Source organism: Passer montanus, unplaced genomic scaffold, assembly GCF_014805655.1.
Source record: "Passer montanus isolate IOZ18808 unplaced genomic scaffold, ASM1480565v1 scaffold9, whole genome shotgun sequence".
In the NCBI taxonomy this organism is placed as follows: Eukaryota; Metazoa; Chordata; class Aves; order Passeriformes; family Passeridae; genus Passer; species Passer montanus.
In genome coordinates this window covers 5,300,868-5,313,121 of record NW_024374367.1, presented here as the reverse complement: position 1 = coordinate 5,313,121, position 12,254 = coordinate 5,300,868, and the positions used below count along the sequence as shown (strand labels likewise).

The following is a 12,254-nucleotide window of genomic DNA, read 5'->3' as shown; positions in this document are numbered from 1 at the left end:
CAACAATGCCAAAATTGTAGCAATCAGATCTAGCTTGAAGAACACTGTGTTTAAATCAGAACTATTATGTCTTATTTGCAGTAGGACCTATTGAATACTCCTGCTTCTGACCCTCACTTGTTACCAGGTAAGTGGCTCATTTTCAACTGGCAATGAACCTGCTGGTTTAATACATTGGCAGTATTCCAGCACTTACTCCTACAGTGATTGCATTTCAGCTTTACAGCACTGAATCAGAAGCACTTCTTGGAAATGGGAAATTTTAGCTGGCATCTGGCAGTAATCTCCATCTCAGTTACTTTCAATAGTTAGTGATTTGAGTTACTTCAAAGAGTATCAGATTTACACATTAAGGAATCTTTTAAACAAATTTTGATGATATCTCTTCTTTTTTTGATGATATCTCTTTTTTATTTCCATTATGTCAGGAATGAATTTCTGTTTACAACAACCTGATAGCAGCCAGCTCATGGACAGGCTTCAGGTGCACTCTAACTGCACAATGCCCAGGTCCAGCACAATGCCCACACACTCTCACAGGTCTACAACAACAGATTAAGTTACCCTGTTCAATTTGGCCTTGCCTACTTTATTTATTTATTCTACAATCAAGGGACTTAATGTTCAGTGGCATTCTTATAACTAGTTCCTGTTACTTCTGCTCGCTGCCACAGCCTCCTGGGAGGTGGGAGCATGCCAGTGACCAGCCCAAAGCCACATGATGAACATCTGTCCTTAAAACCTGTGTGCTCTTGCAGCAAAAAATCTGGAGAGCCCTACACCAAAGCAACAATTTTTTGAGTCATAATAATGTCTTATCTTTAGGCTCTCTCCTTCCCAAAATCCTATTCAGACCAAGGCCAATCTTGACCACACAGAAAAGCAGCAGAAACCTCCATTAATAACACCTAGCCTGAATAAGCTTTGCACATGACCAGCTGTTTACATTCTCAGAATTAATTCTGTTGTAGCTTGCAATGAAAAGCTTCTTGGAATGCTCACTGTGCAAGGAACAAGATGCAGTGGACACACACCCGTGTTATTTTTAAATCAACCTCACTTAAGTTCTCAGCTAGATTTGTTGATGCCAAAATAAGCATCAGAAAGTTGCATCTGGCTGTTTATAACAGCCCAGGCAGTCTGACAGATTTTGCTAGAGGCTGCAAGAGATCCCTGCTCACCCACAGGGTGGACACTTCCTTATCTTTAGGAACACCCCTTCTGTAAGAGCAGCCAGACTACACAAGTCTCAAGCAAATCTTCTACACCCATCACATCTACTGTACCATGCTCAGAAGGCAGCTTTACACCCAGAACAAGCAACAGCAAAGAGAGGAGTTGAACACTGACCTGTGGCCAAACACTTGCTGGCATCCCCAGCTGGAGAGGCCCGGATCCTGTAGGGAGAGGCCGGGATGTCATCTCCACCATACTTCACACCAATCGTGTAGCGGCCCGTTTTGTCAGGGACATAGGTGACTGTGTAAGTGCCATCCTTGTTGTCATGAATGTCCACTCTCTTGGGTTTGCCCTCTTGGTCCTGAGGAATGCAAATCAGAAGATTTAAGCACTATGAAGGTTTTGCATTTCCTTAGCTGGGCATCAAATCTCTTCACAATTACACTTAGGTGGTCTCAAATAGATACAGAACTGCAGCTTTTTGAAGTTTAAAGATATTTTGCTCAATGGCTTCGTAACAAAACCAGAGTATTAGGAGCAGAAAGATATCAGACCACTATAAAACAGTCAGTTTACTATTATTAACTACACTTTGGTTGATATGAGAATGCTTATAAGACCAGCAAGCCATTTTAATTAACTTTATATTAACTGTAAGAAGTTCAGGCTTCACTGTCATACTGCTGTTGGAAACGAAGAACACTTTCCTGTTCCCTGAGGCACAAACTGTGCAGCTCTGTCCTGAGTAAGCACGGGGTAGCTTTGGGCAGCTGCTCCCTGAAAGGTCTGAGGGCAGGGGGAAGCATTACTGGAGTCTGCTGTCAGCCCTCCTGCATGAGGCATCCAGCTGCTGGCACACTGCAAAGTCCAGAGTTAAAAGCAGGTCTATGCAGCCCCTTCAACTACCATTTCTCATCAGCTGCAAAGCACAAAGCATTTTAGAAAGTCTTCCAAGCCTGCTTACAGGGAATCACATGTTGACTCAATTTTGTATTTTGACTTAATGCTACCTGGGGTACAGTATAAGCTGCAAAGGACTTGAGATTTTAGGTACAGCACGAGATTACTTCTTTCAGGCAGGCTTGTGAAACATTTGATATTCAACAGCTCAGAATAAGAAGCAAACAAATGCCTACCAGAAGGATCACCTAATGCACTTCTACCAGAGAGGTCTTGTGGAACTTGATCTTCAAAGCCCCAGCCAGGCTAGGAGCCCTGATAAGCATTCTGGAACCTTTAAGGGCACGCTTGCACACCAGAATTAATGGCAACTGCTTTGGTGCACCTGAGCAGGCATTGAGACAGGACAAGAGCAAGAATGCAGAAGGGCAAGTACAACCAGGCATACCATGACCTAGGCATGCCAGAGCTCAGCTATGTGCTTTATGGTCCACTAACCAGACACCTTTTTGCTGAGGCCACAGAGTCCATACACCAGAAACTTCTGAAAGAGTAGTAACAAAGATAAATCAAAACATTCCTGCAGTATCTCCTTAAGCAGCTTGTGACTTCTGGCAAGCTTGAGGGAGATGTGTGTGGTAATTTATCATAACATGATGCTCAGAGTGGCTGTTATCTCATGGCCTTGGCTGAACACTGCTGGAAGACTGCCTCCATTTCAATTGCCAGTATTTTCATAATCTTAGGAGAAATTACTTATCTCATTTTGGGCATTTGCAGAGTGTAAAGTTAGGCAAGACCCAAACAGAGCACATCTGATGACTTTAAGACAGAAGTTTCACAAAAGCACTCTCAAGAGCTTCACAAATGCAGGGTGCAAGACTTTCCTGCACCAGACCTTCGTGTCCAGTCAGCAGCCCAGTCTCCAGGACACTGGGTATGTTAGGATAAAGCTGTGGACATTTCTGAAAGGAGAGACTCATGCTCACCTAGAAAACATGTTTCCTGTCCTGCTTGCTTTTGTTTACTTACCGTGATCTGTACAGCCAGAAGTCCCTGCCCAGCATCCTTAGCATCCACAGCAAACTCCACAGGCAGGCTGGCTAGAATGCCATAGGAACTGAGCCCTGGGCCACTCGCTGTCACTTTACTGGCATCGTACGTAGGAAGCACCTTCACCTTGAAGGGACTTAAAAGAGCAACCCATTATTTTCCCTCTTCCCAAGTCAGTGGCTGATAGCTGCTGCAGTACATGCTATACAGCCCTCTTACACTGCCTGCTGCAGGTGCAGTGGGCTCAAAACACCACTGAACCCCAAACTCACACAAGGAACTGCACTAGTTAAATAAAAAGGACCACAGCCAGTCCATAAATGGTGCTTATGTGCTGGGAGAACACCATTAGATTGTTAAATCTTCAGTTCTCCAAAGTTTCTCTTATCATCTTACCTTCGAGGAATCTCTTCATCAGCATATTTGACAGTGATCATGTAGGGTCCCTCCTGCATAGGGGTGTACACCACTGTGTGGGTGCCATCTCCATTGTCTACCACATTAACAGGTCCCACAACTCCTAAAAAAGTAATACATTTTTTTTCTCAGATATGCTATTAAAATACAGTAATTTTCTGCACAAAGCTACAAGACGGACTGCTCATAACAAATTTCAATTTTTTTTTTAAATGAAAGCAACAGGCATGGATCAATGATCAGTTTCCCTTATTTTATATTCAAAGCCATTGACTTGAGATAGATTTTTTTTATCCACTGCTCTCTGGGCTCCCATCTTCTTGCTGTAAATAAAACCTAGCATGAAAATACTGGAGAAAGATCTGCCTTTTGGTACAGTCTAGGTCAAGAGCAATTGCTAAAGGTGTATTGACGATCTTTCAAGACAGAAAATAAGTAATGCTTATAATTGTCTGAACAGTCATTTGCAAGATTACTTCATATTACTGGGATTCACTGCACAGAATTGAGCTCTAAAGCCAGTTGGTGTATAGCATTTAGCAGCTGAGTCTTTCACAATCAGGTGTTTAGAAAGGCAGGCTTGCTGCCTAGGCAAGAACACCCTGCAAGCTGCCAAAGACCTAAGAAAGCAGGATCAATTACTTCAATTTGCATTAAGCTAAATCTACAAGAGATTATATGACATATCAGTTCAGATCAACACACAAAGCAGTCTACAATTACAAGTTGGCTTTAAAACACAGAAAGGATTAGTAGTAAAGCAAGCACAAAAGAAATGTATATAGCTGCCATGCACAGCCTAAAAGCAACACCGTTGGTTCCCATTCCCTCCTGCAGATGATTCTTGCTGCTGCCAACCGGATTTCCAAGAACCAAAACTGCCAGTAGTTAGTGAGAGTTCAAACCTGTCTCAGTGTCACCCTTTGGAGCACCTTTAAAGAAATCCGAAATGGCTTTCAATGGGGAGCGCCATCCCTGGGAATCCGTCTCATCCGCTAGAATTAAAGAAGTGTTACCTGCAGGGCACCTGCACAGCAAGACTGACTCTCCAGTGGGGGGGGCAGCTCTCACCTCCCAGCAAGGTGAGACTTGCAGCCAACAGCTGCTCACTGACAAGATTCTGTGCCACTGAGACACGGCTCTCTAGGTTAATGCAAACACCATTAATGCTATCACTTGAAGGGCCTTGCTGTTCTCTGGGGACCAACTACCTGGGACACAGCTCTCTGCCACAGCATGACTGGGTCAGCTGCCAAGGGGCACACAACAGATGAACAGGAGCAGAGGGAAATGCTCATTCAAGTGGCATTGCCACCTTTGCAAGCAGGGCCAGGACCATGTTACCTGCCCAAACACAGATACAGGCACAGCCAGATGGAATACTTTGGTTCTTACCTCTGGGTCCTGTCACCACCACTTCAAGAGGGGCTATTCCTGCCTTGCTGGTGTCTACAGTGAAGGACTGGGGGATTTTGGCTCGAACAGCTGTACCCAGACCTGGTCCTGCTATCTTCACCTTGCTGGGATCCACAACATCCTTCACAGGAACCTTGAAAGGACTGCCTGGAAGTTGACACAGTAAATGTTAAACACCACAAGCTTAACAAACAAAAGGTTTTTTCTCTACCTCTCCTTAGGCTCTTTTATGACTATCCCTCTGTTGCGGGCAGGACTTACAGCCCCACAGCCTCCACACTATCCCTTTGCTTCTGCAAAAGCCAGGAGTGTAATGATGGTGCTTCTACAGTTTCACAGAATTGGTGTCAACCATCTGTGACCTATCTACTTCTCACACCTCAGGGAAAAAACAAACATGAAAGAAACCAGAAGTGCAAATGAAGCATCACGGAGGCAATACATTTCCTTATATCTTACTGTGTTCAGTATGGCAACAAAGAGAATGGGAACAACAGGAAACATCCCCTCTTACTGCAGAACAAGATCTTTAATGCATCAACAGACCAAAGGGCTATTTTCATAACCTAAAGTATTACACACCACTTGTATATAATACAAGTTATTTGTCAAGGGTTAGTGTCCCTTTTCCTGTTCCACTCATCTGTACCCATTTGAGCAAATGTCACTGCCTTTTCTGCCTGAATTCTGAGGAAGAGCAGAAAGCCAAAATCACATCAACATCCCACAGCAGAAGGGAGATGCAGCCAACTGAGAACTCTGAGTCCATAGTTTGACTTCATCCCTCTACTGAAAGCAACTGAGCAAGAGCTCTTACCAGGAATATGCTCTCCCCCATATGTGATGTTAACATCATAATCTCCTGGAACATAAGGAATATACTCGGCACTGCAGCTCCCATCTTTGTTATCTTTACAGCTAATTTTAGATTCTGAAGGTCCTTCAACAGTTATTCCAAGGCCACCAATTCCTGCTCCTCTGCAAGACAGAAACACACATTGTTAGAATCAACTGCTTCTAAAGCAGCTTTGTAGCCTTCACACGCTCTGGCTGCATTTTCATCCTTTTTGGAAATGTGGTATCCTGACTTCCAATGTCCAGCCTTCAGCATGTGCTGCCATGCAAAGCTGTTCAGCAGTGCCTCACTCAAATTTTCCTAGAATTTTCTCCTCAGTAACTATCAATCCCTCATATTGAATGTTTGCAGAGCAGAGTAGATGATGAGGTAGCACCCACAGTCATCGGCTGGACATGGCTTGGCCTTTTTAAAAATATTTGTACTGAGTTTAGCATCCTGCATTGCACACACCACTATGCTCCTCCCCCCTCAGATATTCCTTCAAGATCAAACAGGTCCCATCACCTGGTGACAACTGAAAAGGCATTGGGCTGATTTGTGAAAGCTTCTGTAAGTCCAGGTCCTTGTGCCTTCACACGTGATGGATGGCAGCCCTCTGTGACATTCACTCTGAAGGGACTGTTTGGCACAGGCACACTATCATAGGTCACGCTGACTGTGTGTGGACCTGTTAAAAAGAGGCAAACATCTCCTGAATTCCCTAAAAGTGCTCATGACTTAACATAACTCTACAAGATGCTACAGACTTCAATGTCAGTATATGGATAAGAGTTTCTTCTTGCATTTCACAAGACTTCACTAGTATTGTGTAACTGAGATTCCATCTACAAACTGATCTTCTAAAGACAAGTTACCATAAAAGCCAGTTCTTCAAGTTAAAAAAGAGCTACTTCCTGCAGAATTAGCTCCTCTGCTGGCAGACCTCTTGCAAAGATGCCAACAAGTTACTGGCAGACCTCAGGGGTTTGCCAAATGAAAGTGGCAGAAGAGCTGCTTGCTCTTGGTTTTCCCCTTCCAAGTGAAAGAAAACAAGCCCCGAGGTTACCCTTTTCAAATGGCGTGTACTCCACTGAGTATGTTCCATCCGCGTTGTCTTGGATGAGACAGTCTGTGGGGGAGCCAGATGGGCTCGTGATCTGTGTCCTGATGTGGTCACCACCGGCCTTCGTTAGAGGTCGAGCATCCACAGTGAACTCAGTTGTAGCTTCTCGGAAGACATCTACAGGAAATGTTTTGAAGAGTCACTTCAAGAAGTGCAATATATTCCAACAGCAAAACATTTGGTGAAGCATTTGATAAACAGCTTGTTTGGGAACATGAGACTCCTGTCTGTCCAAGGATCACCATGGAAACATTTTACAACTTTCAACACTCGGAATTCACGGAAAGGACTGCAAATCCTAAAAATTCTGATAACAGTTAGTCTCACCTTTTCCTTCGACTCCTGGCCCAAACACTTTAACTCTGCTTGTGTCCACAGCTGGCTCCACTTTGACCCGAGCTGGGAATTTAGGCACTTGCTCTCCTCCGTATCTCATCTTGATTGTGTACATGCCAGCTGAGAGGGGCACGTAGGTAACGACATAGGTCCCATCTTTGTTGTCATCGATCTGGACCTCGGCTTTGGAACCAGTGTCTGACACCATGTCCACCCGCAGCTCCCCGGGACCCGCTTCCGTGCAGTCGACATTCAGCAGCCCTGCCTCGCCTACTTTACCACGCTCCAGACCTGGGCCTGTGGCAATGACTTTAGAGACATCAAATGGCATTTCTATATCTGCCTTAAAGGGCGAACCAGGAATGTGAACTTCTTCAAAGAGGATGTTTACAAAATATTCTCCAGGCTTCGTAGGCAGGTAGGAGACAGAGCAGGTTCCATCGCCATTGTCCGAACATTCAATTTTAGCCTCACACGGGCCTTCCACTGTCAAACCCAAACCTCCAGTTCCTGCTCCTTTGGTATCTATTGTAAATTGGGCTGGTTTTCCAACAAGGCCCCCTCGAAGACCTGGACCATGAGCTTTTACCTAAAAGAGAATACGAAGTTGAGCTACATGACCTTTTCCATGTTTTTGCCAGAAGACTTCCTAGTTAGATTTGCTTGTATGTGGGACTTGACTAACAGGCTCTTAAAATACACAGGAGGCACTGTCTCTTTTGCCACTCAGCCCTACATTTTTACTGGAAAGCTGGTACTTCTCCTCCAATGAGGTTTCTAGGCAAGAATATTTATAATCTCCCCATAGCTGTTTTTATACAGCTATGGGGAGATTATTTCCCATATATTTTATACATGGGAAATAAGAGGTGTAAATGTTAAAATATTTTAAGGCTTTACACATGTTTTTCTTGAAATACACTTCCTTAGAAAAACAGCATCTTAATACATCAGAGATGCTTATCAGACAGACTTCTATTAAATTAGGAGCAACACCTAAATTTGCTGTATTATGCAGGATATTTGCCTTATTTTTTATTAGTTCAACATTTTTTTCAAATACAGTGTTACAGGAATGAATTCTACAAGTCATAGAGGCTGCAAAAAGAATCACTGAGTACTCTGAGTAAGGATGTTACTGGCTATGTTTTGGCCAAGACCAAGCCAAGTCTCATGCAATAGCCCACAATTCAGTTTTCAGGTATCAGTTGCTGTTACAGCCCCATACTGTTCACTTACCTTGGAAGGGTCTGGAGGTAACGTGGCCTCCACAGTGTAGGGGCTCCCTGGGATTGGGTTGCCATCATAACTCACATCCACCACATACAGTCCTTCTTCCCGTGGGATGTATTTTGCAGTGCTGCACTCCTTACCCAGAACTGGTTCCACCAGACATGGCACAGCTTTCCTCATAGGACTGGAAATATTAACCTCCAGTTTACCTTGCCCACCAGCTCCTTTGGTATCAATTACAAATTCCTGATCCTTCCCTACTTCCACTCCTGAAAAAGACAAAACCCATATTACATTACTTAACATCAGACAGCAGTCCAAGGAATCTCCCATGCACAGATCACTGAGGGAGCAGGTACTGGCAGAGCCCTACCCCGTCTGCATTCCTCTGCAGGCAAAAAACCCTCCCAAGCCAAACAACAAAAAAAACCCCAACAAACCAAATGCTTTGGTTAATTGACATTACAAAGCTACAGGGGAAAACAAGCCTGTAAGGTGTGGTCTGACAGTATCAGAGGCTCATTTCAGGAAAGCAACAATATTTCACAGGCTTAAGTTCTTCCACTTTTGGAAAACAAAAAGACTGTATGAATGACACTGTGCACTGTAAGAGTTTGATACATCTGAACAGCCATCTAGCCCTCAGGGAAACAGATTTCATCACTGAATGCTCAGTCTGGTGAAGCATCCAGCTCTGCTCACCACAAACTACCAAACCCCAAACACATGTTTTCTCCACATTACTATGTAATCTTAGCAAAAAAGAAAAAAAATCTGCTCAATTGAAATTCAGCCTTCAAGAGGACCACCTAAATAAGCGTGGGCAAATTATAAAGTTGGAGCTGGTTGATCCCCAGCTGTAGCAAGTTAAAAAGGATATTGTTTTGCCTGCTCCTGTTCCAGCAGGACATGTTGGCTATCACCCAAACTCCAGAGACCCTTCAGAGGCTTCCAAGCCCACAGGTACTTACTGTTTTCGAGTCCATTGACTATAACTTTGCTTAGGTCTAGAGGAGCAGCAACGCCCACTGTGAAAGGGCTTTTAGGGATAGGATCACCACCGTAAGTCACCAAAACCTTCATTGGACCCTAGTTGGAGAATTTACATGTTAGCTCAGTTCCCCACTTCACACAGACACACCAACACCCAAGCAGAACATAACCACATCAACTAATCTATTTTATCTGGCCATAGCCAAACTTACTGGTTTATGGACACTAAAGCTCACACCACTGCAGACCTTCAAAGTACTAAACAGTTTTTATTTAACACAGGAAGAGCAAAAAAGACAGTTGTTTCCAACATTTAATTGGACTATATTCAAGCTGCCTGGCAAAGCCTCCAGCTCAGGCTGGATCCCACCCCCACTGGCGCTCAGACCCGACAGCTGAATGAATGTCCCACTGCTCCAGACCAGGTATCCCCTTCCACCACATGGAGAGGCCAAAGCTAAGACTGCAAAGAGGCCATATTATTATAGTATCTGAAATACCAGGGGTTTAAGCTCTACAAGTCAGAAAGATTAATGCTCTTGTGTGTTTTGGCTGGAACGCTGCACAGCCACGGCAAGCTCCAGCCCATGATGTGTGTTCCTTTTATTCTCTCCTACCACAGTCCATATTTTAGCTATATTCGCTGTTTGCTTACTTTTCACTCTTGGCCAGTCCTGCTCCCAAGTGAAATAATCATGGTTGTTTCATGCAAGCTAGTGAATAGCTTCCACGATTATTTTTGGTTGTTTTTAGAAAACACTCACACGGGTAGCTGTAGCAACACCACGAGATAGATAAGACCAAACAAGCAGCATTAAACCAAGGCTGCTCCGCAACTGACGCTGCCCCTCAGGAATTTAACTACCTACTCCATCCTTCCCCTGGCTCTGAGGAGTCCACAGCCTCATTCATAAGCTACTGCTTAGGAACCTGAGAAGGACAGGGTCCAGGAAATACCTTTGTGCTCACAGCATGGAGGTACAACAAGGCCACTCTAATAACTGAGCAGTCTATTTTCATCTCTTAACCACTGCTCTCCTGCCACTGCTATCTGCAAGCATCTCCTGTAAGCCCTTCCATGGCACTTCCATGACCCATGGTACTTCTCCAGATGGAAGACCCAAGTGGAAAACCTGGTTTGGGCATCCTGGCTTGTTTCACCAGTGATTTTCAGGTGAAGCACAGAAATCTGGTCCTGCTCAGGAATGCATGGAGTACAGAGGAGTCCTCCCTTCTGCATACCAACCCCGACTAAACAAGCCAAAGCCTCTCCAAACAGGCACGCCAGCCACATCCTGAGATCATGCAACTGCTTTATCAAAAAACAAACGCTAGCTCTACAGTGCTTCCAAGAATTCTGAACCAGCATTATCAGTTAAATAGTACTGCAGTTTTCCTTATCAGTTCACTTTTACATAGCTCCATTCAAGGAAGCTGGGGCAGATGACCTAGTAGTACATTGGGTTGTTCAGGAGAACAAGAGTAGCAAAGCACTTTCACCTCAGCACCAGAGCACCTACATCCTCAGAAATACGAGATTTGTGCATTCTGGTGTTTAGTGGCCCTTTACAAACATACAAGTACAGTGTAAGGAAAAATACTTCTAGCTATGAGGATCTCACACTTTCAGCTCTTTAATGGTGTTGCTAGAAAGGCACCAACTCCATCACTTGCAGCATCACCCAAACTCTTCTTTTTGTCCCTGCTCTGGTTTGCACTCCAGCTCCTTTGACACCAGCAGCCTGCTGACAGGCAGCACATCACAACCTCAGCTCTGCAGGACTGCGGCAGCTGGGACAGCAGTCAGCTCCACTGTGGAGTCTGGGAGGGTTTGTCACCTTTCTTCTTCAACTGATAAGGTATGGAATGATGATGTAAGCTGTGTGCTACTGTGTCAGTATCTCTCCTTGCCATAGAAAAGCAAACAGTGGCAAGCTATCAATAACTACACCAGAAAAACTGCATTAGTGCTTTCCAACTCCCACTGTACTGCCGGCATTAGGGATCCTGGGGAACAAGAGACCCTGACAAGTTTTTCCTGCTTTTTCTTCCTCTGTGCACAGGCACTAGGGAGGGAGGTCACTGCACTACAGCAACACGAGCTGTTCACTCCTGTACCAAGGAGTCGGACATACCTGCTGTATGGGTGTGTACTTAATAGTGTGGGAATAGTCATAGTTGTCAATGATATCCAGATCCATCACTGCCTCTCCTGGCACTGAGCTGCTGAACTGCACATCCAGTGGTGCTTTTCCAGCTCCCTTGGTGAACACTGTGAAGTGTGTCGGTTTGCCACTTTCCACACCTGAAGAAAAATGTTAATTCTAATTTACACACAGCTGACACAGAGAAACTCTCCTCAAGAAGTATTAAGTACCAACAAAGCCCAGCCAAGCAAAATATTATGGGAAAGACATTGTTTGCAACTGCCTGACACCCCACACCCCACCCTGCTGCTGCATCCCAGCAATGCCCAGCCGGCTGTGACCATCCTGCAACAGCTCCTCATGATCCAGTATTGGTGACACTATATGAACCCAGCTCTCACCAGTTTTGTTCAGCCCAGGTCCTTCAGCTTTCACTTTGCTGGCATCGTGTGAGGGGTCCACCTTAACTCTGAATGGGCTGGCAGGAATTTCCTGCAACAGAAACACAACTCCAAAATTAACCAGGTCACTCTTCACTAGCCAGAATTAAACAGATAATAGTTTCAAGATAATTCTGTTCTAATTCCAGCATCTTGAGTAAAATTTTACCTCACTTAAA

The 12,254-nt window shown here is 44.5% G+C and overlaps 1 protein-coding gene across 4 annotated transcripts in view; it reads right to left on the bottom strand.

Moving 5' to 3' along the window:
* The window catches only part of FLNB (filamin B), an 86,771-nt gene that overhangs the window by 19,345 nt on the left and 55,172 nt on the right, over positions 1 to 12,254 (bottom strand). For all 4 annotated transcript variants that reach the window (XM_039734097.1, XM_039734096.1, XM_039734099.1 and 1 more), the window contains 12 exons: positions 12,037 to 12,127; positions 11,624 to 11,793; positions 9,467 to 9,584; positions 8,502 to 8,764; positions 7,254 to 7,851; positions 6,870 to 7,043; positions 6,329 to 6,491; positions 5,783 to 5,943; positions 4,945 to 5,112; positions 3,529 to 3,652; positions 3,112 to 3,268; positions 1,351 to 1,540 (listed from right to left, as the gene is read on the bottom strand). In XM_039734097.1, coding sequence (XP_039590031.1) covers positions 1,351 to 1,540; positions 3,112 to 3,268; positions 3,529 to 3,652; positions 4,945 to 5,112; positions 5,783 to 5,943; positions 6,329 to 6,491; positions 6,870 to 7,043; positions 7,254 to 7,851; positions 8,502 to 8,764; positions 9,467 to 9,584; positions 11,624 to 11,793; positions 12,037 to 12,127 — 2,377 coding nt within the window. The remainder of the gene's footprint in view (positions 1 to 1,350; positions 1,541 to 3,111; positions 3,269 to 3,528; positions 3,653 to 4,944; positions 5,113 to 5,782; positions 5,944 to 6,328; positions 6,492 to 6,869; positions 7,044 to 7,253; positions 7,852 to 8,501; positions 8,765 to 9,466; positions 9,585 to 11,623; positions 11,794 to 12,036; positions 12,128 to 12,254) is intronic.